We start from the raw sequence: 24,769 nt of genomic DNA, 5'->3' as shown, positions 1-24,769 counted from the left end.
TAGAAAAGGGGATACTTGAGTTTCGGTAATGTGTAAGGGATTGGCTTGACCAGATAGTAGTTATGACAATGCTTCTGAGGTCTAGACGTGAAGTCCCGTGTGGATAGCACATAACCATTGCCAGGATCTTGTGACTTCCACTGACCAGCCACTCTTCAATTGTGAGTCGGCCTTGAGCTCCGCACTCTTTCCGATAACCATACGCCCTTGCTTGGTAGTATCTCTGGTTTTCAGGTGGCTTTGGTCGGTTTTGGGTACGGTCCGCGAAAATCGCACAGGAGAGAGGAGTCATGGCTGAAAGTTCATGAAAATTTTCACGAGACCACCTGGGTGCAGGTATCGGAGCCGCTGGCCATGTACCAGATCGTCCCGTCACATCCGATCAGTCTCGACGCGGGGAGCTCCATTACAGTGTCCTGTTCACGTCGATCCACGTTGAGCAAAGGTAAGGTTATCTTGGAGCCGGAGATAAGACACGTTGCAAGAGGAGCACCGGAGCTCGTCTCCCTAGAGATGAGCGGATCTTCCAGAGAGGACTTGCGAGGATCCTCAACATCCGGGGGGTTGTGTCGTCAATAATGACATGGCGTGTGAGAAGATCAACCTTAAACTTTAAGCTTGATGGTTGCTGTTCACGCCTTCTGGGTCTCCTCCAAGCGCCTGTGGTGCGTGTTGAGGCTCGTGTTCTTTATCGCCCATCTCTGGTTGATCCAGAAATTTGGTGTTGATGTTCGTGCTAATCCGTTGCTCGCATCGCCACCTCCGCGAATGTTCATAACAGGGGACTTGTAGTGTTCTTCCTTGAAGGGATCAACACTGAGTCTCTGATAGGGACCCTGTAAAACCCATGCCGTCGCGCAGAGCCGCAACCCACGAAACCTGCATGCGAAGGTGGATGTTCGCTTCGGTCTTCCGAAGGTCCACATCTTCATTCTAGTGCCACTTGATGATCTTGATGTGCAGTTGAACAGGAGATCACACTGTGTATGGAAGTCGCACATCTTGGCACGAATGGAGTCATGACGCTACAAGAGCGACTTTGATGCACAGTGAGGTAATTCGAAGCCAGAACTGTCCAGCTTGCCGTGTGATGTTGCGAGCTGTGCGGTATCGCCAGTCTTGGTGTCATTGAGTTGAGAGGCACTGAGAGGTGACGAGCACTCATACGCATGGAAGACTCTCAAGTGTTGATTTTGGGGTAAGTAGCACCAACTGTTCGCCATGAAGCCGTCAATCTTCCAGCAACTTTGCTCTGGTGTTTTTTTTTTCCATGACCCTTTGGAGTTGGACCCCTGAAGAGGAGGCACTTTCTGGAAGTTGCCGATGACGCATCGTGCTGCCAACTTACACTGCCTAAGCAGAGGACGGGAACAGAGGCTGAACGGTGGAGATACGTACCGAAGCGAAAAAGAACCTCAACGGAGAATCCCGACAAAGTTTGGAAGCGACAGCGAGCTTGGCATTTCCAGCAGCCAAGTTTGCTGCCAATTGGTTGCGTCTGTCAGTGGGGGCGACGGCCCGAGGACGAAGCTTTGCCAAGTTGGGGCTATCAGCGAAGTGAAATTGTCGAGGTGATGACAGGGTTTGTTGTCAAAGTCGCGTGGGTCGGGTGTTTCGCGCGGTATTCAACAATCGAACGAGACAGTTCCAGAAGGAGAAAAACGAGAAGTCAACGTACTGAGGGCAAAGTGGAATTTCAATGGGCCTTGAACAGAAAAAATTTCAAGCATCTCGATGAACGTTGCTGATCGCATGATCGCGTCAGAGAAAAGGGCCGCAGCGCAATTGCAACCTTTCTTTTTTTCTTCACCGCCGTGGTCAAGTTCTTCAACAAATTGAACACATCGGAACGTTGGGTGGTTGAGTCTTTAACGTGCATTGACATGATCTGGTAGCAAGATCTGGTTTCATCTGATAATGAGCTGTCGCTGGTGTTGCCATGTTGAAGTTTTGGACTTTTCGGGTACTAATCGCTGATCAGATCACGTGAGGGCAAACACACGCCATACCATCTCCGAACCGTTGGGCCAGTGCGGTTTGCTCGGTTCCACTCGCTGTCGCGAAGACGGAGTTTTTTTGTTTTTTAAAAAAAAAAGGAAATTGCAAGGACCCCTCCACCACCGCACCCCGACCCTGATGCAATCGTACGTGATGCCGTCTCCATCATCGTTCACGGCGACCATTTGGCCTGGCCTTGCCCTCGCCGCCGTCTCGGACGGCGCCATCCATCTCGAGATCGGCGTGGTCCTGTCCACTGCCATCAGCTTTCGTAGGCAAGCCTTCATTCAACCATTGCGACTAGTGTATACGGCCAGAAGATCTAGCTTCGTACTAGAATCCAGAATATCAAGCGCTGAGCGACAATCAATGAGAGAAAAAGACCGCAACGACAAAAATCTTGTGGATTAAACCCCCACGCCGAGTGGACAAGCCGAACAAACTGCGACCAAAGCACAACCAGAACGAAGACTAATGCAATGCATGGAATATGGACGAACACTGTAACGTGGAAATCGAGCCGTCTTCGCCAGGTACGTATGTACATGTACGTATCGGTACACTCTGTGGATTCCGTTAGCAACAGCGGTGCGATGCTACCACCGCGACGACGTTTTCCCTCCATCTTTCCTTGTTGGTTGGTGGCGTCGTGAAGAGTATTGACCATCATATTTTCCAACATGATGAGCGCTGAAAATCGTAGGTTTAGGGTGCAGATTCACGAAACAGCATGCCGTTGAAGAGAAGATTATCACCGACCTTCGCTTTCTTATCAACATATCGCACTCCAAGAACACAGCTACAGGTCAATCCGGCGCCGAGCATGTAGCCCTATGACACAGTACGGATTCCTGCCGAACCGCTTCCCGCTGCAAATCCCGCTTGGCATTCGTCGTCCGGTCCGCAATCCGGCCTTGGTCGCTCTTCGGGTCGAGTGGGTCGGAGGGTCGGACCCGGATTCGACAAGCGGCACAGTGACAGGGCCGCAGGGGTGAGGTCACAGGGCAGGACGCCAGGGGTTGGTTCCGTGGCCCCCAACCGGTTCCTTATGCCAAGCGGGCCAAAGCGGCACGCCCGGGACCCGCAAGTGGTTCCTCCGTCCCCCGGATGGGGCTCTCGATGGGCTCTCGACATGTCAAGATGGAGCAAGTTCCGACCATGCCGGCCATTAAGAGAAAGAAAGTTGAGGAAGCCAACCTTAGAAACCTCAGATGCCCCGATTAATGCCCTTTTCTATGATTTTATGGTGTAAGAACAGACTCCCTACTGCCTTCACGATATGAACAAGCCTTCAAGTATGTAGGCATAATCCCAGTGTTGACATTGAACAACACCCAAATAAGATGGACAAACACGGAGTCCATGGACGGCCAACTCCGGAGTCATCACCGGTCCCTGGACCCTTTGGTTGCGAATACCGAAGCCATTGCCGGGTTCGTAGCCCGGATGGAGCAGTACACCTGAAGCAGCGGCCAAGAGGCGCGACAGAACGCTGCCTTTACCGTCCTCATGTCCCGTGAAGCCTCCGCTACCGACCTCACCTTCCGCTGTCTCCATACAACCAATAACCCCAGTGGACCTAAAGTTCGTCCAGCAACTGTTGATTCACACGGATAAGCGTTCACTTCCTCGTGAGATGCCACTATATGGGAGGAGATCTCATGTATCAACAGTGGACCGAGAGAATGATAAGCTCGAAAATCTGACAATCCGGTGACGCTGAAATTCTGTGATAAAGGCACCAATGCCGCCCATCTGATACCTACTTCCTCTGTTGGGCATCAACCAGATACGCAAACATTCTGCGCCTTGTTCTAACCATGGCGGTGACATTCGAGTAGTATTCTCGTCTGAACTGGTCGAGGGTTCACAAGGGCGAACGAGTTCGTCGCGTCTATGAGAAACTTCGCGATGCCGAGCCTTCCGGCCAATCAGCCCCTCTCCCGCTTGTTAAACTGGAGCCGGTCTCGGACGGTTCCAGCAAACCTGGAACGAACTGCACAGAAGTTCGACGACAGCAATCTCTTCTTGGCCATCGTCATGCTTCTAGCAGCTGGTTGCTGTGACGATTCTGACTCGAATGGGATGAGTGTCCCTGAAGTCCTGGTTTCAAGGGGCCCACTGTCGCCACCAGGGACATGGCGATGACCGTCATGAAGGACTGTCAGCCGCAATGGCGACAGCATTTATCCCCGGCCATCGGGCACTTTCATTGGTCAATTGGGTCATCTCGTAGTGTAGGGCGTCAAGGGCGTACCGCGATACGTGCTCGCTGTAAGTCGCGAGTCCAACCCCAAACAGGAAACCATGCTGGTTCAGACAGCAAGTACCTAGACCTATCCCTACGCAGCAGGCAGTACGTACCGCACAACCACGAACGGCGAGGGGCACGAGGCTCCTTCTTTATTGATGATCTACGCAGGGGTGATGGAGAAAAATCCCATCATGTAGATTACCGAGTAAACCCGAATCAAAGGCGAGGCCCTCCACAGATAGACGACGACAGTATGGGGACAGAAAAGATATAATACGACAGACGGGCCCTGCCCCAGCCGAAACTGATCCTCATCATTCTATATCCGCTAATTCAAACACGTTGACCATCCAGTGGGGGTCATCACTCAATTCTCTCTTTCACTCCCTCTCTGATATATCAGCGTCCACACCCCGTTGCATGGTAAACCACCAACCGGATCGATCGAGTTGCCCCTGAACCGAGCCGAATACCCCGAGAAACAACAAGACGGCCAGCGTCGACAACAATCCAGACCTCCCTCAACAACAAGCTTCTGTTTTAGCAGCATCGACACCACAAGACATCGCCATGTCGACAACACAAGCAGCGCCCACCGCGGCTGGGGCGCCACAACCCCAGAAGGAAAAGATCCCCGAAGGAGGAGAGACACAACAGGACTACAAGCTCGTCACTTTCGCGGAAGGAGACCCTGCAAACCCCAAGAACTGGGGGAAAGCGTACAAGTGGTACTGTACCATGGTGGTCGCCATCACCTGCTTCGTCGTCGCCTTTTGTTCCTCCGTCATCACTGCCGATGTCGACAGTGTAGCTCATGAGTTCGGCATTAGCCACGAGGCTGCTCTTCTGCCCATTACCGTTTTCGTCGTCGGTTTCGGTGTTGGTAAGTTTCCATCTATCTGTGGAAGGAATCATCTTGCATATGGGTTATCTCCGAGATCTAACATGATCATGATACAGGTCCCATGGTTTTCGCTCCGCTTTCCGAAGTCTTCGGAAGACAGCTCATCTATGGCTCGACCCTTCTCGTCGCCGTCGTCTTCGTCATTCCCTGCGCCGTCTCCAAGAACATCGGTACCCTCATTGTCTGCCGTTTGATCGACGGTATTGCCTTCTCCGCGCCCATGACCCTGGTCGGTGGTACTCTTGCCGATCTGTGGAGGAATGAGGAACGTGGTGTTCCCATGGCTGCCTTCTCTGCTGCTCCTTTCATCGGTCCTGCTGGTAAGTCACCAATTTTTGCCTATTACCCCTGAATGGCAAATACTAACTGGCATTCTCAGTCGGTCCTCTCGTCGGTGGTTGGCTCTGCCTCGCCGGCTGGCGGTGGCTCTACTGGATCCAGCTCATCATGGCCTTCGTCGTCTGGGTCCTCATCACCTTCACCGTCAAGGAGACCTACGCGCCCACCATCCTCAAGCGCCGGGCCAAGAGCCTCCGCAAGCAAACCGGTGACAACTCGTACGTGACTGAGGCCGACCTGGACCAGCGTCCCTTCTCGGAGCGCATGACCGTCTTCCTGATCCGGCCCTTCCAGCTTCTCTTCCGCGAGCTCATCGTACTGCTCATGTCGCTCTACATGTCGGTCCTCTACGGTCTTCTTTACATGTTCTTCGTCGCCTACCCCATCATCTTCGAGGGTGGCAAGGGCTACTCTCACGGCATCACCGGTCTCATGTTCATCCCGCTTGCCGTGGGCGTCATCTGCTCCGCTCTCTGTGCTCCCATCGTCAACAAGCACTACCTCAAGCAAGTCCAGAAGTACAACGGCAAGCCGCCCGCCGAGATCCGTCTGATCCCCATGATGGTCTCCTGCTGGTTCATCCCCATCGGCCTGTTCATCTTCGCCTGGTCCTCGTACCCGCGCTTGATCTGGGTCGGCCCCGCGCTGGCTGGCTTCCCCATCGGTTTCGGCTTCATCTTCTTGTATAACGCCGCCAACAACTACCTCGTCGATTCCTACCAGCACCAGGCCGCTTCCGCGCTCGCCGCCAAGACGTTCATCCGTTCCTTCTGGGGCGCCGGCACCGTCCTCTTCACCGAGCAGATGTACCACCGCATGGGCGACCAGTGGGCCTCGACTTTCCTGGCCTTCCTCGGTCTGCTGTGCTGCCTGATTCCCTTTGCTTTCTGGAAGTGGGGTGCCCGCATCCGTAAGAAGTCCAAGTATGCTTATGGCGGTGATGACGAGGAGGATAGCCACGACTCGGATATTGAGAACCAGAAGGGTCGCGATCCGAATGCCCCGCTCGTTCATGACCAGCTGGCGTTGGAAAGGGCGAGGAGTTATGTTAGCAACCCTTAAGCGGTTTCGCAATATAACTGGATTAGTCCTTATGAGGGATTGATTCAAAGCAAGAATCACTCAGTCCGCTTCGCTACCTCCCTTGGTAGCAGCGCAAAACACGAGAACATTCACAAAGAGAGAAAGAGAAAAAAGAGAGCCCCCCCCCCCCCCCCCCCCCTTACAAAGGTGGCCAGAACTACCACTCAAAAAAGTAATCCATCAACCAAGACATGTATTTGGGGGACTGTTTTACAACATCGTTATACACCATCATCATCATCATCATCAACATCCCCGGCGGCATCATCATCGACCAGTCAGATATCCCTCTTGTTTTTGGGCGTTTTTTTTTGTTTTTTTTGTGGGAAGTCAAAGATTTATTGGACTTGAAGAAGAAGAAGAAGAAGAAGAAGAAGAAGCATGCATGATTTATGGATTTTATGTCTTTTTGTCGGATACCTGAATGAAATGCTGGATGCGCTATGGAGTTGATGTTATATTTTTCTTCGTTTTTTTTATCTAGAGATTCCCCCATACACTTATATACGTAGTCAATAATAAGACAAATCATATCAATTACTTGCCTCGTTCCAAACTCTGCTGATATCGTTGAGATCCCGAGGGGCCAGGACTCAGGAAGGGGCGTCGGGTGCCCGGAGATGTAAAAGACAGGAAAGGATCCACAGTTCGTCCTACAGTACCACTTGCACCACTGCACCTACAAGTAGACTGCACCACCTCACCGCAGTGTACCACCAGCACTACACCATCAGCATTACCACCACCACCACCAACACCTGTTCACGGTATCTTCGACCTCATTGAAACAGCCAAAAAAAAACCGCCACCTCCGCCTTCCAGGTTGTCAAGGCCCACAACACCAAAACACCACTTCCTCGTTACAACACTTCTCAGCGATTCCAGCTTCACAATGGGATTCGACTTTGACCGACCCCTCTCTTACGATTCGATTTCCTCTTACGATCAAATCCGTCCAGATAATAATACCATTAATGCGCTATCCGAACATCCCGCAGCCGGCGACCACTCCGGCGACATCGGTCGTTGACGTTGAAGCCCCTTTCATTTACAAACAAAGGCGCACAAGGATCGTCCTTGGTGTTGTTGATAAGGGAGTTCCACATTGTGCAGTGTCACTGTATGTACTTCGCTGCGGTACCGTACTGTACGGTACACGCGCGGCGGCGGCGCAAGGCGCGAACGGGTACATATCCCCCCACGAATTGCAGTGCCAAATAGTGGGCTCCAAACGCTTCATGACGTATGGCCAAGGGGTTTTGGTGTGTCGGTTTTCAATGTCGTGTATTACAACATCCAATAGCTTCGTGACCAAGACATTCTAAAATGCGGCGGAAGGATTTCCTTCGAAACAAGCGAAAACAGAGAGACGCGGTCACTTACCCGAGACAACTCGAACAGTTATAATCGCCTTTTTGGTTTGAGTGATAACGTCCTTTGTTTTCAAATCTCTATATAACGCCACCCCCTCAACAACTCCAGGCGTCCACGCTAACCTGACATAACATGCAATACATGCTGACTGGACTCCGTGAAACCCAAACTCCGTGATATCATGCTCCCAAGGCAGTACCGCACAGCGGTTATGTAGTTCATGCAAAGTACGTAAGCCGTCAAACCCGGACAATGCAACCTCCCTTTTGCTCACTCAAACACCTTGTCTTTGATTTGTTTGCGTTCTTGTTGTTTTCGTTTCGTTTCCTTTGTCTTTGCTTCAGTCCTCTGGATACTTACCAACCTCAGCATCAGCCAAGGCATTACTTAGACTCCCTACGCTGACTTTGATGACAAGCTTCATCAGACCTCAAGCGGTTCTCAGCCTCTTGGACGGCGTGCTCCCAATCGGCCTGGTGTAGATACCAGAGCTCAACGGTGGATACCCTAGACAAGCACAAACGTCAGCATGCGTTCCGGCCCTAATGCACTGCAAATCATCTGCTAAGGGATAGCTGAGAACTGCTAGGAATGAAGGGGTCGTCACTTACACGGCCAGACCAATTGCAACTCCAAACCAAAGTCCCTGCAATTTCCATCCCAAAGCCCATCCCGTCGAGAACGAAATGGGCAGGGCAATGAGGTAGTACGAGAAGAGATTGGTGAAACCGCCAATACCCTGTCTTCCAATGCCTCTGAGGAGACCGTGGGACATCGCCGCTAGGGCATCTACCATTTGCATCACTGCGCAGATTGGCAGAACCTTGGACACAATAGCGGCCACTTCTTCGTCATTGGTGAAAAGATACGGGATCTTGAACCTCAAACTGCTGAGTAGTGTCATGTTGAACAGGCCGACAACAATACCGCAGCAAAGGGCCTAGACAGATTGCGCAAGTCAGCGTTTCTGCGTAACCGTTAAGCCTCTAAGAGTCCGTAACATACCACTTTGGCGCTGGTACGCGCAGCACCGCTCAATTTGGCGCCGATGAGGTTAGCCACACGCGTGGAAGCAGCAATAGAGAGTGGGAAAGGGATGTTGAATGTCGTCGAGGTGACCGTGACCAGGACGCTCTGCGCAGCCAAATGCGCACTGCCGAACTGACTGGCGGCAAGTGTAAGAACTTCGAAAGCAAAGTATTGAGCTTCAACCATGATCATGCCAGGCAAAGCCAATCGGATCATTGGACCTAGTTTGGACGTCAGCTATTGTCTTTTTCACACATCAAGCAAGCTTCCACTTACCCCAGTTACTGAACGCGTGTCGACTCAGTCCGTTCCAACACTCCATGCCCTGGACGAAGCGGACATAGAGGAAGAGAAGGAATGGCAAAAGGTTCTGTGTGAAAACGACAGCGCTTGCGGCACCCGTGAATCCCCATCCCATTCTCCAAACGAAAAACCAGTTGGCCAGGACGTTGAGAGGTGCACCAATGAGGAGAACGAATGTGGTGGCATGGAAGAGACCTTGGGCTTGGACGAAGCGCTTGCCGCTCTCAAAGGCCGCCACTCCGGGCGTTCCAAGAATCAGGACTCGGAGATACATGCCGGCCAGTGCTGCGGTATCGGGATCGGGGATAATGCGATTCAAGACGCCACCGGAGAACCACCAGAGTGTGACGATGGGCAGGAGTAGAAGCCATAAGAGGTAGGTCATTCTCTGCAACTGAAGTCCGACCAGCTTCTTGTGACCAGACCCGAATGCCTGGGCGCATAGCGTGTCTAAGCACGTTGAAAGCCCCTGTACTGGAGCGTAACATGTGATGTTGGCCGTCATGGTAGCGAGACTGACTGCTCCGAGTTCCATGCGCCCAATACGTCCGACCGTAAAGACACTGGTGACGGTAACCGAGTAGTGAAGCAAGAAAGTCACGATAAGAGATCGTGAGTATTTGATGATTGTCTGGGCCTCACGCTGCCAGGTTGTCTTGAGCATGTTCTGAGCGACAGCTCGCTCCCATTGGTTGATCTCCTCGCTGATGGTCGGTGATGGCGGCAGGGGATAGTCCTGAAGGAGCGGTGTCTCCTCGAAGGACTTGTCCGAGACAGGGACCTTGGTACTGAACAGACGGCGGTAGATCTTCTTCCAAAGCGGATCATCGGGTGATCGAGGATGCTTGGGTGGGAGAAGGTGGTTATCGCGAAGAAGACTGCGCTCTGCGGCACGGGACTCGACAACATCGGTCTCGCAGACAATCGGACTACCCTGCATCTCGCTGGCGATGATGGGTCTGAGGGTGCCATAGGCAATACCGCCAGGGCGTGAAACTAGATGAGCTCCAACAGGTAGAGAGCCGACATCGATGGAGGGTTCGAGGTCCTCCTCGTCATCTGAGCGACATTCCTCGTCTCGTTCATTTTGCTCGTCGTCCTCCAACTCTGCTAGATCCCTGGCAAGAATTTCCTGGGCAATGGGCGCGGTGGATAGGTATGAGGTCCCGAGAAGAGACACTGTGTCGAGGAGGGTTTCATGGAAGTCCCTAGACTCCCTACGTGCGGCAGACCCCCTACGTCGCCCGGACGAGTGGATGGGCATAGGTGGTGAGGCCATGGTGAATGGTACTTGAGATTCAGGAACAGCTGTCAGCTATGGGTCCTAGAATGGCGATGACATTTACAGCTCCAGAAAGGCAGGAAGGGCAAAGGACCCCGATCGTCGGAATGGAGAACTAACCTCTGCAGCAGTGGTGAAGATGATGCAACCACTCGACGGAATAAGAATGAGTTGAAGGAAAGAGGTCAACGACCTTGATATGACGAAGGGCGAGTTTTATATCCCGTCTGCTCGAGGCAGGTAGGTGAAGGGATGGAGGGGCAGATCAGATAAAGCACTTTTTTTTGGAGCAAACAAAACAGGCTGGCCGTGAATGAGAGGTCAAGCTAGGCTACAGTAAACAGTGAGTGGCGACTCCGAGTGGTCCCCGTCGTCACTGCACCGTACGCCGGACAACCGATCAGCAAACTGGCCAAGATTGGCAAGAGAAGGTACTGTACGGGATACCGTCAACGGTCTACGTACCTCTTTCCCCAATCCTATAAGTTGACCACCAAACCATCTCACCATCTCACCATCTCGCCATCCTGCATCTGCAGTACGCTCTCAATCTGTGCGCTGGAATCCATCGACGAGGGTGGAAAGCGACCGGGAGTACCACATTGCGCAGCATCGTCCACCGGCAGGTAATCACCGTGATCTCGGGTCTCTGCCGCGACCAATTCCCTCAATGGGACCATCAAAGAGTGGACAGCGTAATGTGTCACATCGGCAACGTTATTCCACCTGAGATACCTGACGGGATGGAAGTCAGGCTCTCACATTGGAGGCTCAGTTGGTAAGGTATCCTCGAGATGGGCTTTCGAAACTCGGGGCGCCGTCACCGGCGGCTACCTTGTCTTTTCTTTGGAGGGGGACAAGTTCACAAGGGCCAACCGCTAACCAGCCGCTGTAGCCTGCCTCTGCCGTGACTGCCTTGCACACATGTGAAGGTGGGATAAAGAACGGTGAGTGTGCGGTTTCCAATATATCAGAAGGAGTGAGAGGTGACGCCTGCCCGAAGTCTCCTCCAATAACAAGGGCCAGGCTCGACGGGTGCGAAGCCCTTGATGACGGCTTGACTTTATTGCGAGGGGGGAATGACGATCATTGCTCGTTTCTTGTGTTTGTGCAGCCCGTATAATTGGATGATGGTGGTGTTGGAAAGGACCAAAGTCGAGAAAGGATTGAGGAGACGTTGTCACGCGAAAATGGGAAAATGACACTTCGATGGAGGAGGTGCTCGGAGGTGGTGTCGAGAACGACATTGTTGCATGGAGGGAACTCCGCCACGATTGAATTGTCGAATCCCGCCGGCAGGAGCAGAGGGCGGCGGCGGATGGAATGCGATTTCCCATCCTGTACCTCTACGTCGTACATCCCGTCCCCGCCAGCCGGTAACGTCCCGGCCGTTGGACTGGCCTGTTTTGTTTCTTTTCAGTGCAGTGGTTGCAACTGCCTTTTGAGACGAGACTGTAAAAGGTCGTAGCCGACCCGGATGACGACTGCAGGCTACGCGACTGCAAAGTACGGAGTACAAGGCGCTTGTGCCCAATCGCTAGGCCACTTGCATGCATGCGCATGGTCCATCATGTACCTGGTACAAATGACCCGCTGTATTTCTCAGTCACTTCCTGCCCGCAAAGAGCGGCGAAATTTCCCCGCCCACTCTGCACCCAACAAGGGAAACAGCAACCCTCTTGCCATGAAAACTTCTTGTTGTCGTTGTCGCTGTCTTTGATTTCCATCGTCTCCCTCCATTTCAAAGGATTGCTTCCTTGGAATACTACCGGTCCTAGCAATCAACATGACGAACAGGCTCCATGCATCTGCAGTGGTCATTGTGGTCTCAGCCAACGCGCTCCCGATGTCTTGTCATGCCAAAATGTACGCGGTCTTGGAAATCGCCCCCATTGCTGATCATCTCATCACTCGGGGTTCACAAAACCACCACTCCATTATAAGGCAAGCGAATCACGGACAATATCTGGCTCATGGGAGAACCAAACTAACTGGTCGGTGATGCAAAGAGGCTCAAGGCTCAAAATCCCGTCGATGGAAGGGAAGAAATTCGGTAACCCGTGGCAATAGCCTTCCATTCTGCTCGACCATCAGCTGGTGGCATGGTAAAATGCAAATCATCATCCGTCCTCTTCGGTCTGCTTAGTTTCCCATCGCTGCGATACACAATTCCCACAAATTCTTCACCGATTGTCGCACAATGGCTGGCCACCTACAACGGTTGGAGAACCCTGCCGACCCCTGCCAATAAATCAGCCTGCCCTTCTCCCACCCTCTTGAGACTGTTGTTGGCATCCGATGCCGTGCGGATAGTTGACGAGGTGAAAGCAAAATAAACGGTGTGACGGGGACGATATTCGAATCCGAGGGCTGACCGTGGCTTCTGCAGCGAACGCCCATTCTTCTCTATTGGCGCTAATGGGGTACAAGGGCGCAATTACAGTGGGAGCTACCCCTCACGAGCCCTCACTCTCAACAACCTAACCTTACGGAGCTCTCTACCCGCCTGTGTTACAGACTGTCAATGACAATGACGAAACAGTCATTCCGAAAATGGCGCATGTTTCACACAGAAGATAAGGACTCTTTTTTCTCTACCTTGGAATCAAGCCATGGCCAAACGGTCTGCCCGGTGCCTTGCTCAATATCCGGCCTAGTCGTGGCAGTTCGGTCTGTGTCTGGACAAAGAAGAAACCGGGCACCAAAATCCCTTGGCCTTCCTGTTATTCACGCCATTCAACCATCTTCACACATATGCCGTAGTGCGGCTGCATTTCACCACCTTGCTTCCATCCCTACAAGCACCATGCACGCTGTGCATTCAACGGCAGCTCGGTGAGCCACTGAGAAGGAAAGTTTCGGCGTTCAAGGTGCTTATTGATATCAGATTTCACCTACTTTGCAGTGTCCGGACTGGTGGGCTTCTGCAGGAAGCTTGGACCATGAGCTCTTATCACGACGTCGCTTCAAGATCCAAGGAGGGTTGCGCTCTATGCACTCATCTTTTCCTGTTTTCATTTTCCTTCTTGTCCTATGATCCGACATCGATGTGTTGCGCCTCTGCTCTCCATTAGGCAATCTACTCGCTGGAGGAGATCGATCAGCACAACAACCACGATGGGCACGGGGGTTGAAGCGATCCCTTGCGGGGAATATTTGTTGGAAATCTGCTACCCTAGAAACGCGGGATGCCTTGCAATGACCCGGTGCGGACTCGGATACAGGCGGGCACTAACACTGACAGCCATCAGGCTTTGCGCCATGACTCGGATGGGACGAACTCCTTCTCACAACAACACCATCATCTCTGTGCTCATTGGCCTCATGAGTTGCGGTGTGAAAGTCGCATCGCATGCACCACCGATAATAAGCTTTTGCAGTTGCCAATTCGGGTATCCCGCCGCTGTATATCGTCGGAACTCAAAAAGATCGTCGTGTTTTGGTGGTGTTGCACAACCCCCATTCTGCATCGCAGCCACCTCGCTTCAGTTATGCAGCATAACACCGATGTGAAGACACTCCGCATTCCTTCTACGAAACCATCATCAAATTGAGTTCTGTGACATCTCATTGCCTCTTGAACATGTAGCATCTTTATTTCCCTTCCTGGATGTTGCAGCTCCGGATGTCCGCGGCTTTTGGATTGAGTGACCTGGAGGCCTCCGTTAGGGTCACCATCTCAGCACCTTGCAGTTCTATTATTCCCAACTGACCGTTCATCGAGAAGGCAAGAGGAACAAGCCCTGCGCTTGTCAAGAGGAAGTCCAGCACCCCTCATTCTCATTTCGTCTCCGTTGGTCAATGTTTCGGCAGCTTATTCAGCTCCTCTCATGCCATTTGGGGTGCACGACGGTGCGGAGGTTGTGATCGGACATCCCAGGAGCATCAACCTCTTGATGACCTACCACCTGATGGCTTCGAGGTGTCAAGGACAAGCACAAATTGCACCACACACAGAACCATTTTGTTTTGATTTCGAATATTCATTCTTCGACTGTTCAACTTCAAAAGCCGAACTCTTTCTCTCTTTTACTTTTGGGAAAGCACCTTTTTATCAGCCTTCTACACTCCTCCGCCATCTCCTATCGTAACAACAAAATTGTAATGAACAAACGAGCAACCGTTCTGGCGAGAAACAACAGACGGAGCCTCCATGAAAATGAAGTGAAACATCAGAGCTCAGTAAAATCACCAGCCTTACTAGGTAGCCACCAAACCATCTTAGCACCTCCTCCAATCCAAGTCCCAAGTCTCACTAGTCGCCTCAAAGTACGACTTCTCATTGCGTAGAGCACCGCGGAAGTTGATGTTCAGGATGCCAAATCCGTCATCTGAGGATGTCGTGCACGATGACCAGGCCCTGGCGTTGAAGTGGTTCTGGAGGGTGACTGCCTTGTCAATCCTGGACGAGCCATCGTTGGAGAGTGTCCCCTTGCTGGTAACCTGTTGATTTGCGTCATGTTAGCCTCTCGTGAATTCTCGCCCCTGTTTTTCACTAACGACGGGAAGAACTTACAGCATCGTCCGCACTCGAGCTATAGTAAACAGTCGAGAAGTAATCCAACGCTGCGCCTGGGTCCAGGGTCACGTGGCCGTCCACGAACGTATCCTTGATGGAAACCTGCCAGCCTGCCGACACGCCCTTGGCCTGCAGGTGCACCTGGCAGTTGGCCGTCCGGTTTACCGTGTTGGGGTACTCGATGGCGAAGTGGTTGAAGGTGAGGGTCGGGTCGTTCAGGCTGCCGCTGAATTTGGCCTGTGTCTGTGGGCATCCGCTGCCTGAGTAGCTGATGGAGTTGATGCGCGGGGTCCCTGCTGGAGACTCGGCGAGAGCGAGGGTTGTGAGGGAGAGGAGGGTGGTGAGTGTGGTGGTGATGGGACCCATTGTGAGTGTTGTGTTTTGTCTTGTGTTGTGTGATATGTGGCTGACTGGCTGATACCTAGTGTAGCGGTGACTGATGGTCGGTGCCTTGGCGTTGAGAAGATGAAAGTTCAGGGGTTGGGCTATTGCAGCAAGGGGCTTCAGAGAAGTCAATGGCGGTTGTTGTAAGTGATTATGATGATGATGATGACAATGAGCAAAGAGAGGGGACTCGGCATCCGAAGAACAGGGCCTCTCATGTCCTTCTTATAGACGACGCTAACATGATGCAATTTAGACCCCGACTTCCCTTATCGTCGCATTTTCCCTCTAAAACACATTTGCAAAGGGTCTAGATCGATCGTCGTCGTGACGAAAGAAACCTGGACATGGTAGACCTCATTTGCCACGCAACGCACGCAGCATAGATGGAAGTGATGGAATCGGGCAAATGCATGAGGCAGGCAAATTTCATGTTCTCCATTAATTACAGTGGCCCTGATAGTAGCAGTACCACTCATTCGATTCCCCGGGGACCGCAGTCCCAGCGAGACCAAAAGGCGAAAAAGAAAACTTTAACAGAACCACAGTTTGGATGCGGACCTTCCGGCTCCTATTTATCCATATTGGATACCCGCGAATCCGGGTCCCTGGATTGGGCAACGGTTCATTCCACACTCACTCACGATATAATGCACCCCCGGTCCGGTCCATGGTTGGTTCATTTGGTTCGAGCCAAGGAAAGAAGCGAACGACAATGAATGGCTAGCCCAAACATTACCTCTACGCTCTACCGTTACCTTGACCTCGATTAGGGGACGGACACAGACGGACGGGACATTGGGACATTGGGACATGGTAGCAACATATAGAGTTGCAGTTTACCTAGACTCAACCAGGGAAGAACGGAATCACACTTTGCACCTGCAGTGGGCACAAAAGTTATTTTTGGTAGCTGCACATGGTCGAACTGGACCTGGGGTAATATAGGGGACTTGACGAGAAGTCATGGGCTAGTGATGGTTTTGGGCAATGGAACAGAGGCAAGGAGGAGATGGTTCCGTGATGAGTTGCCTGGGTTCATTCCACTATTTTGATGAATCGAGCTATTAGTTAAATGTTCTTGTACGGAAAACTCGTCAGTCTCAATTTGCTCTGTTCTTGGCCGTTACTACCCCAGCTGCCTCGTCCGCTGCATTTGGATGAGTCTTTTTTTGCACCTTCCTATCTCGTTGTGGGTGCTTTCTGAGGTTGGTGATAGTTTGTCTTTGGGCCATGGTTGAGTGTTGCAGGTAACAGACAGGAATCAGCAGAGCTATACTCGAGTTTCGTGACCTAACAATCAGTACTCCGGGTCAGGAAGCGGTTGAGTTCATAATCCAATCGCTGTTGTCTTCTTGCACGGCAGTTGTAGTTTCCCTTGTTTGGTCAAGAGCTTCAATTGATTGACAGCAAGCACGTTGTTTGACGTATTAGCTTTCGAATCTTGTTCTTGGACCAGCAGAATTCGCAGTATTGATTTTGGCCTTGACATCCTACCTCCAGTGGCACTTCACTCAACCAAAGGGTAAGGTAATCCATCACCATGACAACAAGACCTAGAATAATAGTCCATACCTACTGTATCAACCGCTGCAATGCCATCTAAATGCACCTATTTCTGGCAAACCTAAACTCTTGAGTCTCCAGATCAATGCATCTTTGTTGCATGTTGTTCAGGGGTCAGGGAACGCAGGGTACATAGGGGCGGCCTGACGGCCGGACCAAGTGTTCCCACATGCAACTGCAACGGACGACCCAACGATCTTGGACAGGTTCTAGGCACTGACAGACCCTTGATAACAAGGCCCGGGACTACCTCGATAGTCTGGGATTGAGTATCTAGGCTAGACCGTTGTTGTATTGCAGCAAGTTTAATATACGGAACTAGAAAACGTCGGAGTCTAAGCGGTTCTGTCTGGTGTTGCTATAATAAGGTCGCAGTGCAGTATCCCGCTCCAGTCGGGGTCCGGAGTCACTTCGATCTGGGGTAAGTCTAGAGCTTGTATGATGTTTTCGCCCCTTCCTACTTCCTAGGACAAGGAGCAGCTGGTCCAATGGCACTACATGTTCAGTGCCTGAATCACACATCCCTCACCATCGCTTTGAGGGGACGGATGGAAATGGGTTCGTTGGTATTGCGTATGCGTAAGGTACCATTGCCCCTCAATGTCCTGCCCTCTTTACGGCCAGAAGCGGCATACTGATCGTTTGGGTTTTGCCTGTGGGAGAAATATTGTCCGTGGATAGATTCGGTGGAGTGGAGGCGGAATATCTTTGCGTTGAGGATAGCATCTAGAGGTGCCCAAATCTCTTCGCCGTTATTGAAGTATAAGCCGTTAGTACCTGATGCCTCTATCCTGCTTGTCATCCGAACCTGGATGGTCAACAGCTACCTAGACAAAGCATACCTAGCTCCTCTCAGTATCTGTCTTCTTCTGCTGCACCCGGATACTGCAATACCTTGGTAATAGCTGGACTCTCATATCGGATACACAACAGTTGCCGACAACCTTCACGGCAGACCATCATGCGAGATCACTGAACAGAACCACGGTTCCACGGTTCACCTGCATCAAGGGCGAAAAAAGTTTTGCTCGTCAAGCTCTATGACGCGTCAAACTCGTGGCAACTTGAGATCCAGAACGGCTCTCGATCGACTTCACCTGCCTGAATGGAGTGACTTCCAGTCAGAACCCTGGAAGAGGTTGCTTTGGGTACCTTAGAGGTAACCAGTGCCACGACGGAACAAATCCCGTTCTCGCCCCTTCCCTGCTTGGTCGAAGTTGTATCGTACCTGATGTTGACGTCGGACGGCAAGAAGAGGTTCGTCCCTGGAACAAACAGCGAGGGATTGGGGAACTGTGACGCTGGGACTGGGACTACCGCGTTGTTTCTTTACACCAACCCGTGCACCAAATCCGTCCAAGAAGGTTCACGGATTAGCTGGGCCTTGAGCCTTCCAAGTTTAGACTGCGGTGCCGGCCGGAGATTAAACGGTCAAGGGAAAGGACCCAGGAGAAGTGCAGTCCCGTGCTGTGAAAAAAACCTGAGAGGAAGTTGGGTCTTTCTACCCTCAAGAGCTCCAGCTGGCATCTGAAAGGAGGGGGCCGGGGATGCCGGAGGCTAGGGGCTTTGCTGTAGCTGCTCAAGATCGGATGAGAAGTAGTGCAATTTTCAGAGCCGAACTAACGTCGAAGACTTGATTGAGGACCTAGACGACGGGAACTGAAGGATCACTTTATAAGACGGACAGACGATAAACTCACGAACTCAACATGAAGATGGCGGCAGTATGAAGCTCTCAATTGTACTGCATTCTGTAATGCACCGAACTGAAGCGCAGCAAGACACCGCTTGCTTCAAGCGGCCGGTTCTGTCAGGCAAGTCGCAGGCCGGCCACAGCAATGAGTGGCCGAAAGTCGATGTCATGAATTGCGCATAGAACTGAACTTTAAAACTGAATCAGAGATTTCGTCCCGCACACACTCCTTCAACTTGAGCGTGCGAGCGCCATGTGTTTAGAGGCACGAACACCCGCGATCCCTTGGAACAACTGTTGAACAAGTCCGAGAAGTTCCACTTTCCACGTTGCTAGTTCTTCGACTGATGGAACCTGGAAGTTTCGAGAAGGAATAAGGGAAGCCCTCAACAGGAAGACCGCGGACCTCCATCCCAGGTCGCCACTCTCAGAAAGCGCACTCGACATCCGTACCTCCACTACCACTCGTCAGGGCTACGATCATGCGGGCCGAACATTGATGGATTAGAAAGCCGTCTCTGGCCATGACGGTGACGACGGGAAGAGCCGCGTCCAAGCGCACATGATAAGGTACGTAACATGGAACTTGAACCTGGAAAATGCTGACATAAACGAACTTGGACTGAATGCGTTCCCCTGGTAGCCGCCCGCCCAGATAAGACGGCGACGAGTTCCAGGTTATGACCCGTGACCTTAAGGGTCCGGAACACCCGGGCAGATCTCGAAAAGAGCGGGACCACTGGGGCTAGCAGCCTCGCTGAAGACATCATAACAGGCGAGAACCTCAATGTACTCTTGCCAAGTTCTGTTAGAAGGGGTATTAGAGCGATCATTTTTGTCATAATCAAGATTGGACCTCACTAACAGTGCTCAAGCGGACGGGAGGTACCTGGTCGAGGTTCCGTCGCTGCACTGCAGGTTGGTTGGACTCCGTGTGCCCGTTTTGGACACTGCACTCAGCTCACCGTGAATGCCGTGCGTGAACCGCGCAGGTTACACCGCACGGCAGGTTTGATTTGTGGTTTACTGCGTTTTGGAAACTGCGTGAGTGAAGCGCAACGACCGAGGCATCCAACAGCAGGAAGGATCAATGTTTATCCCAGTACTCAGTACCGTACAGACAGGTCAGGGACATCGCAGTTAACTTCCATTCTTTGCGCTCACTGCACGCGGCAGCAACAAGCTTGATTGACATGGCAGGTACAATGGGACATGGACTGCGGCGCGAGGCGCGTTTATACGGCACGATTGAACGTCATCGAAAGTGGTGACTTTCAAAGGTGCCTGCATTGTACCTAGTGGAACGCCGGCACCGGCACTTCAAGATCTACAGGGTGGCCGGGGCTCGGTGCATCATTCACCGAGCACAGGCAGTATCCCACCGCCGGGCACTGCACGGGCACCCAAAGCAACAGGGGCATTTCATTGCATCTCCAATTTTCCAGTTCACCAAACAACCAAGCAACGGCAGGAGATTGAGTGTTTTGACGCTAACCGTCGTTAATTGTCATTCATTAACTGCCATCTATAAGAGTATGGCTTCATATACTAACGTTTACCGTAACCAACGTATATCCCTTCGACGATTCAACTCCGACTCCATCATTATGCCGTCCTCCATTCCCGTAAGTGAAAAGAGGGGAAAAAGATTCCTGCACTACAAGACTCCATGTCCGTGTGCAAAGCTTTCAATCCCGGCTCTTTGCCTGCGTGAGAGTGGCCTAAACCCAACTCTTCCTATCCCAAAAACCTCAGTCCTCCAAGGAAGGGGGGGGGGTATCCAAATATTTCGTTGAGACTCTAATCAACTCTTTAAACTATATTAAACCACCGCACAAACGTCAGAACATTGCTTTTACTTCTTTTGCTCCTGAGTGGTAACGACGCAGTCGTCACTCTCGTACTGGGGAAGCGCACCACCCTCTTCGAGCCTGGCCAAGTCGGCAGGAAAGTAGATGCCGTCGATGGGCACCGGGTCCTGGTTGTGGAGGTACATGAAGTAGTAGTACATGCCGCAGAAGCCGCCGCCGCCGATGGCGTTTCCGATGAGGGCAGGAATGATGCCTGGTTCAAGAGTGTTAGCTTCTTTTTCTTCATTGCCATCAACGAGAAAAGGAGAGAGAACGACATACCCTTCCAAATGTAAAGGCCGACAGAGACTCCGGGGGTGTGGTGCCAGATACCCATGGGAATGAAGAACATGTTGGCGACAACGTGATCGAGACCGAGAATGGCGAAGCAGAACACAGGCCACCACATGCCCATGGCACGAGACATGAGATCTCTACCGGCAAGACCGAGATAGGCAGCGAGACAAACGAGCCAGTTGCAGCCAATAGCGCGGATGAAGATGTGATGCCATTCGGGAACAACCTGCTTGGCGTGGACGTAGTTCTGAATCACCTTGACTTGAGAAGGAGCCGTGAACATGCCACCATCTGAAAACAGAGAGAGAGAGGAATTAGCGTTGCTCCAAGGCGATTGAGTCCCGTGGGACAAAACAGAGACAAGGCAACTTACAACCAAAGATAATCGCCATAACAAAAAGACAGCCGGCAAGGTTACCCCAGAAGCAGATGAACCAATGCAGCAACATCTTATGCCACTTGATACGGCCTTGCAAACAAGCCACACAAGTCAACTGTTTGTTAGACAAGAGGTTAGCACCCGAAAAGGCAACACAAAAATCCTTTGCATCTTCAACATGCACAACATACCATGGTAGAACCGGTAAACAAGTCGGCACCGCTCATAAAGATCATGACCAAGGCGCAAGGAAAGAGAATGGAGCTGAGGGTCTTGACGAGGCCAGGGGTGTTCTCGGCCATCCAGGGAATGTCGCTGGCGATGAAAGTGGCACCACCGGCGAAGGATACTAGACAGCCAGCAGACACGGCTGAGCAGAAGACCTTGAGCGGGAACATGTTGGCCTTGAAGGTACCCAGACGGCCGACGATTTCGATCGTCTCGATAGGGCTGTAGGCGTTGCCATTGCGGACCCAGACGGTATTTTGCTGATTTTGAATGCGAGACATCTTGGCGGTTTGACTATCGGCTCACAAAGCTCGAAACCGGGTGGGTGTTGTTATGTGATGGAAGAGTGAGAGAGACGTTCCCCCGTACTGGGAACTCTGGCGGATGTTGGGACGAACTGCTGGTCGTCGAAGGAGGTTCAGGAACTATGTCGCGCCCAGCGATAGGTGAAAAGTGTTCGTGATGGTGCGGGGTTGAGATGATGAGGTGAGGTATGGTGGTGTGAGAAGAGAAGATGAAGCAACGGGTGATAACAAAATCGGACGAAGGTCGAGGCAAGTAGTACTTCAAATGTGTGGGAGCCGAACCGGAGAAACAGCCTAAAAAAGCATCCCTCCCAAGCTGTGGATATCTCGTGGCTCCGTGGTGGAGTCGAGTTCCAACACCAGGTACACCCCTCGACAGTCGAGACCAGGAATGGAAGACCCCATCCCTGCTTGCTGAGATATGAAGTCACTCCCAATGGAGTTTGAAGTCTGGAGGATCTTCTTGGGGATGAGGCGTCCGCGTCCGCGGATTTGCAGCTTCGTGAACGGCAAAGATGGAAATTAGATCAAGACTCTGTTTCCACAACGGAGGCTCAAGAAGAAGACCGATAAAGGAAACTATTGACTTTGGATGGATCTCCTGACCGTCCTGCTGCCGGTGAGACCGTGAAAGTCCAGTTATTTACGACCGAAGCTGCCCGGGTCTCGTCCGTGGTTAGCACGGCTGGCTGAAGACCAGAAACCTGGGGTTGAGGTGCACAAGAAAAGTGGATAGGATGAAATAAAGTTCAGATGCGGCGCACCGGCCCCCGTGTGCATCCGGTATGATGGTTCTCGGAGTTGGTATAGGCGGTTCATGAACGGCACAAGCCCCCCAACGGTGGCTGCTTCATGTGTCAAATGTTCACTTGACTCTTCCATTTTTCGCTTTCACAATGTCAGCCGTTTCGGATCGCCCAGACCCCCCAGAACAAGAAGGCTCAAGTGAAAGGATCATGGAAGAAGGCTTGTCTCCAAGGGGGTTCAAAATCTCTTGCTTTCCCACAGCAATGGAGCAAATTTGACCGAGGTGGTGGGCCCCATCGAGGTGTGATGACTCGCGCCGTACCCAGCTTGCCGTGACCTAGTTGTGATCAAACTCCGCCCAAGTCGCAGAATCTCACGCATAACCCTCGATGACCCTCCTGTAATTCTGGATCCAGTGCCCGCAGGATCACCAGAAGAAGTTGACTGTGGACCGGATTACCTAACGGACATCTCTAAAGTGCATGGCGACGACGTTGCTTGGGGTTCTGTTTTGCATGCAAGGGTCCGTCGACGGTGAGGCATGAATCTATGTTGACTAATCCATCTTCAAGAGGCCCTTTGTGCTTCGTTTTGCCTGAGATGAAAAATGCACGGTTTGTCGTGGACAACAACAAGATAAGCGTAGCCCCTTTTTTGCTAGGCTTAGCCGAAGCCCAAGGTAAACAAAGCATCAAGGAGGCAACGCCCAGACTGCCCAGCCGAAACCTCCTTGTGTCCGTACAGTAGGGCCGTGCACTTGGCGGGCAGCCGGCATTCAAAGGTAGCATATACGTTAACCGGCACCGATGCGGCTAGGACGCGGCACTCTTTGCCCCCCCTGGAACATTCTGCGTACTAACGAGTGCGACGCCAATGCGACCAACGAGGAAAGCCAAGTCTTGGCAGAACGACAACCTCGACTGGCGGGTCGACGACAAGCTGATCTTTGTTGAGCAGCGCGGGCAGGGCGTGATCTTCTAAGCAATGTACAGTAGCACGTACTGGCGCTGTGCAGTACAACAGGCTTCACCGACCCTAAATAGCTGACTAAGATGTTTGAACGGTTGGATTCGTCGGATTCATCGAGGTTGGCGTCCCCCGGCGTCGTATCGTTTTATTTTCTCCGCATCGTCCGTACTGAAGCCGCATTATGACTTGCGCGCGTATCCGGGGGATTGACCGTTCTGCAGCGCCATCGGTCAGATGGCGGTTGGCGGTTGGCGGTTATGCGTTGGAGAGGTTGACCAGGGAGGAACGGATGGGGTCAAAGGGACGTGGAGAAGGCCCAAGTGGAAAGCCTAAAGCCATACAGGTAGGTACATATTACATGCGAGGGAGGAGATAATCCCGGAACCCCCTCCTCCATGAATCGGCGACCCCCCATTCAGGAGCACCCTAGTATCCCACTCTGCGCCCTCTCCGCTGCACAAACTGTGAACTTCCTTTCCAGATCCTCGATGCTTGCCCAATCCGCACAAGACCGCCCTCACCCACCCCGCTCCCATTGTCAACCTAGTTGGCGACAAATGGCAATCCGTCCTCAATCCGCTCAGCATGTGGAGTAGGCGGTGGAACATGGAACGCAGGCCCCTTATCTTTCAACTCCTGTGGAGAGCCACGGAGGAAGGAGAGGGCAACTTCCGTGCCGGTCACCAGGGATCTCGTGTACGTTGGCGGAGAGGGGTTGTTGGCTTCGACCCGTTGAGGCAAAAGTATTTGGAAGACCGGTTGTCGGTAGTGACGGTGTGATGCCGGCGTGCCGTTCTTCCCCTCAGTATGTCGTCGTCGTCATTTGTCCTCCAAGATCTCGATCGGAGGAATCTTGCATATACACGCTACGCTCCCACTTGCCGTGTATAGTCCAGGAACTGGTTATCCGCGAGCGCTTGTCAACGTTCGTTGTCCTACTCGAAAAGAAAAGGTTATTGCAGGCAGGAGGCCAAGCCGAAGAAGCATGAAGGCGCCCTCGAAGGCCGTTTCAGACCCGCTTCGAGCACGGGTATCGTGACCACCGTCCGCCGGTGGACAGTGGGCCTTTCTACTCCTTGTGTTCATATTTCTCCGCTCACCCTTCAGGGAGCGACACCGACTATTGGACCTCGGGGCGAGCTTCAACCGATGGAAACCTTCCAATGCTCCAGCAGCTGAACGCCTCCTGTTGTGGACCAAGGGCACGATTCCATGCCACGCAGCTGACCGACGTCAGCCCCTTACACAATAGGAACAGTCTTCTGT

General features: G+C 52.3%; 4 protein-coding genes across 4 annotated transcripts; 1 reads left to right on the top strand and 3 right to left on the bottom strand.

The window, feature by feature from the left end:
• Positions 1-4,571: 4,571 nt before the first annotated feature.
• On the top strand, positions 4,572-6,608 carry SMAC4_01438 (uncharacterized protein). The gene is made up of 3 exons (XM_003352556.2): positions 4,572-5,135; positions 5,213-5,476; positions 5,536-6,608. Exons 1-3 carry the CDS (start codon positions 4,823-4,825, stop codon positions 6,555-6,557), a joined length of 1,599 nt encoding a protein of 532 aa, XP_003352604.1. The 5' UTR covers positions 4,572-4,822; the 3' UTR covers positions 6,558-6,608.
• A 1,301-nt stretch (positions 6,609-7,909) lies between these two features.
• Positions 7,910-11,941, bottom strand: SMAC4_01439 (uncharacterized protein). The gene is made up of 6 exons (XM_003352557.2): positions 11,032-11,941; positions 10,687-10,942; positions 9,258-10,574; positions 8,958-9,202; positions 8,564-8,892; positions 7,910-8,459 (listed from the first exon to the last, which is right to left on the bottom strand). The coding sequence occupies exons 3-6, from the start codon at positions 10,561-10,563 to the stop codon at positions 8,336-8,338; spliced, it is 2,004 nt and encodes a 667-aa protein (XP_003352605.1). The 5' UTR covers positions 10,564-10,574; positions 10,687-10,942; positions 11,032-11,941; the 3' UTR covers positions 7,910-8,335.
• A 2,557-nt stretch (positions 11,942-14,498) lies between these two features.
• Positions 14,499-17,092, bottom strand: SMAC4_01440 (uncharacterized protein). Its single transcript, XM_003352558.2, has 2 exons — positions 15,083-17,092; positions 14,499-15,009 (listed from the first exon to the last, which is right to left on the bottom strand). The coding sequence occupies exons 1-2, from the start codon at positions 15,449-15,451 to the stop codon at positions 14,788-14,790; spliced, it is 591 nt and encodes a 196-aa protein (XP_003352606.1). The 5' UTR covers positions 15,452-17,092; the 3' UTR covers positions 14,499-14,787.
• A 3,119-nt stretch (positions 17,093-20,211) lies between these two features.
• On the bottom strand, positions 20,212-22,030 carry SMAC4_01441 (uncharacterized protein). Its single transcript, XM_003352559.2, has 4 exons — positions 21,446-22,030; positions 21,249-21,369; positions 20,861-21,166; positions 20,212-20,792 (listed from the first exon to the last, which is right to left on the bottom strand). The coding sequence occupies exons 1-4, from the start codon at positions 21,761-21,763 to the stop codon at positions 20,584-20,586; spliced, it is 954 nt and encodes a 317-aa protein (XP_003352607.1). The 5' UTR covers positions 21,764-22,030; the 3' UTR covers positions 20,212-20,583.
• Positions 22,031-24,769: the final 2,739 nt, after the last annotated feature.

Source organism: Sordaria macrospora, chromosome 1 (genome assembly GCF_033870435.1).
Source record: "Sordaria macrospora chromosome 1, complete sequence".
NCBI classification, from domain to species: domain Eukaryota; kingdom Fungi; phylum Ascomycota; class Sordariomycetes; order Sordariales; family Sordariaceae; genus Sordaria; species Sordaria macrospora.
The sequence above is the reverse complement of the archived record's forward strand: the minus strand, read 5'-3'. Positions and strand labels throughout refer to the sequence as shown.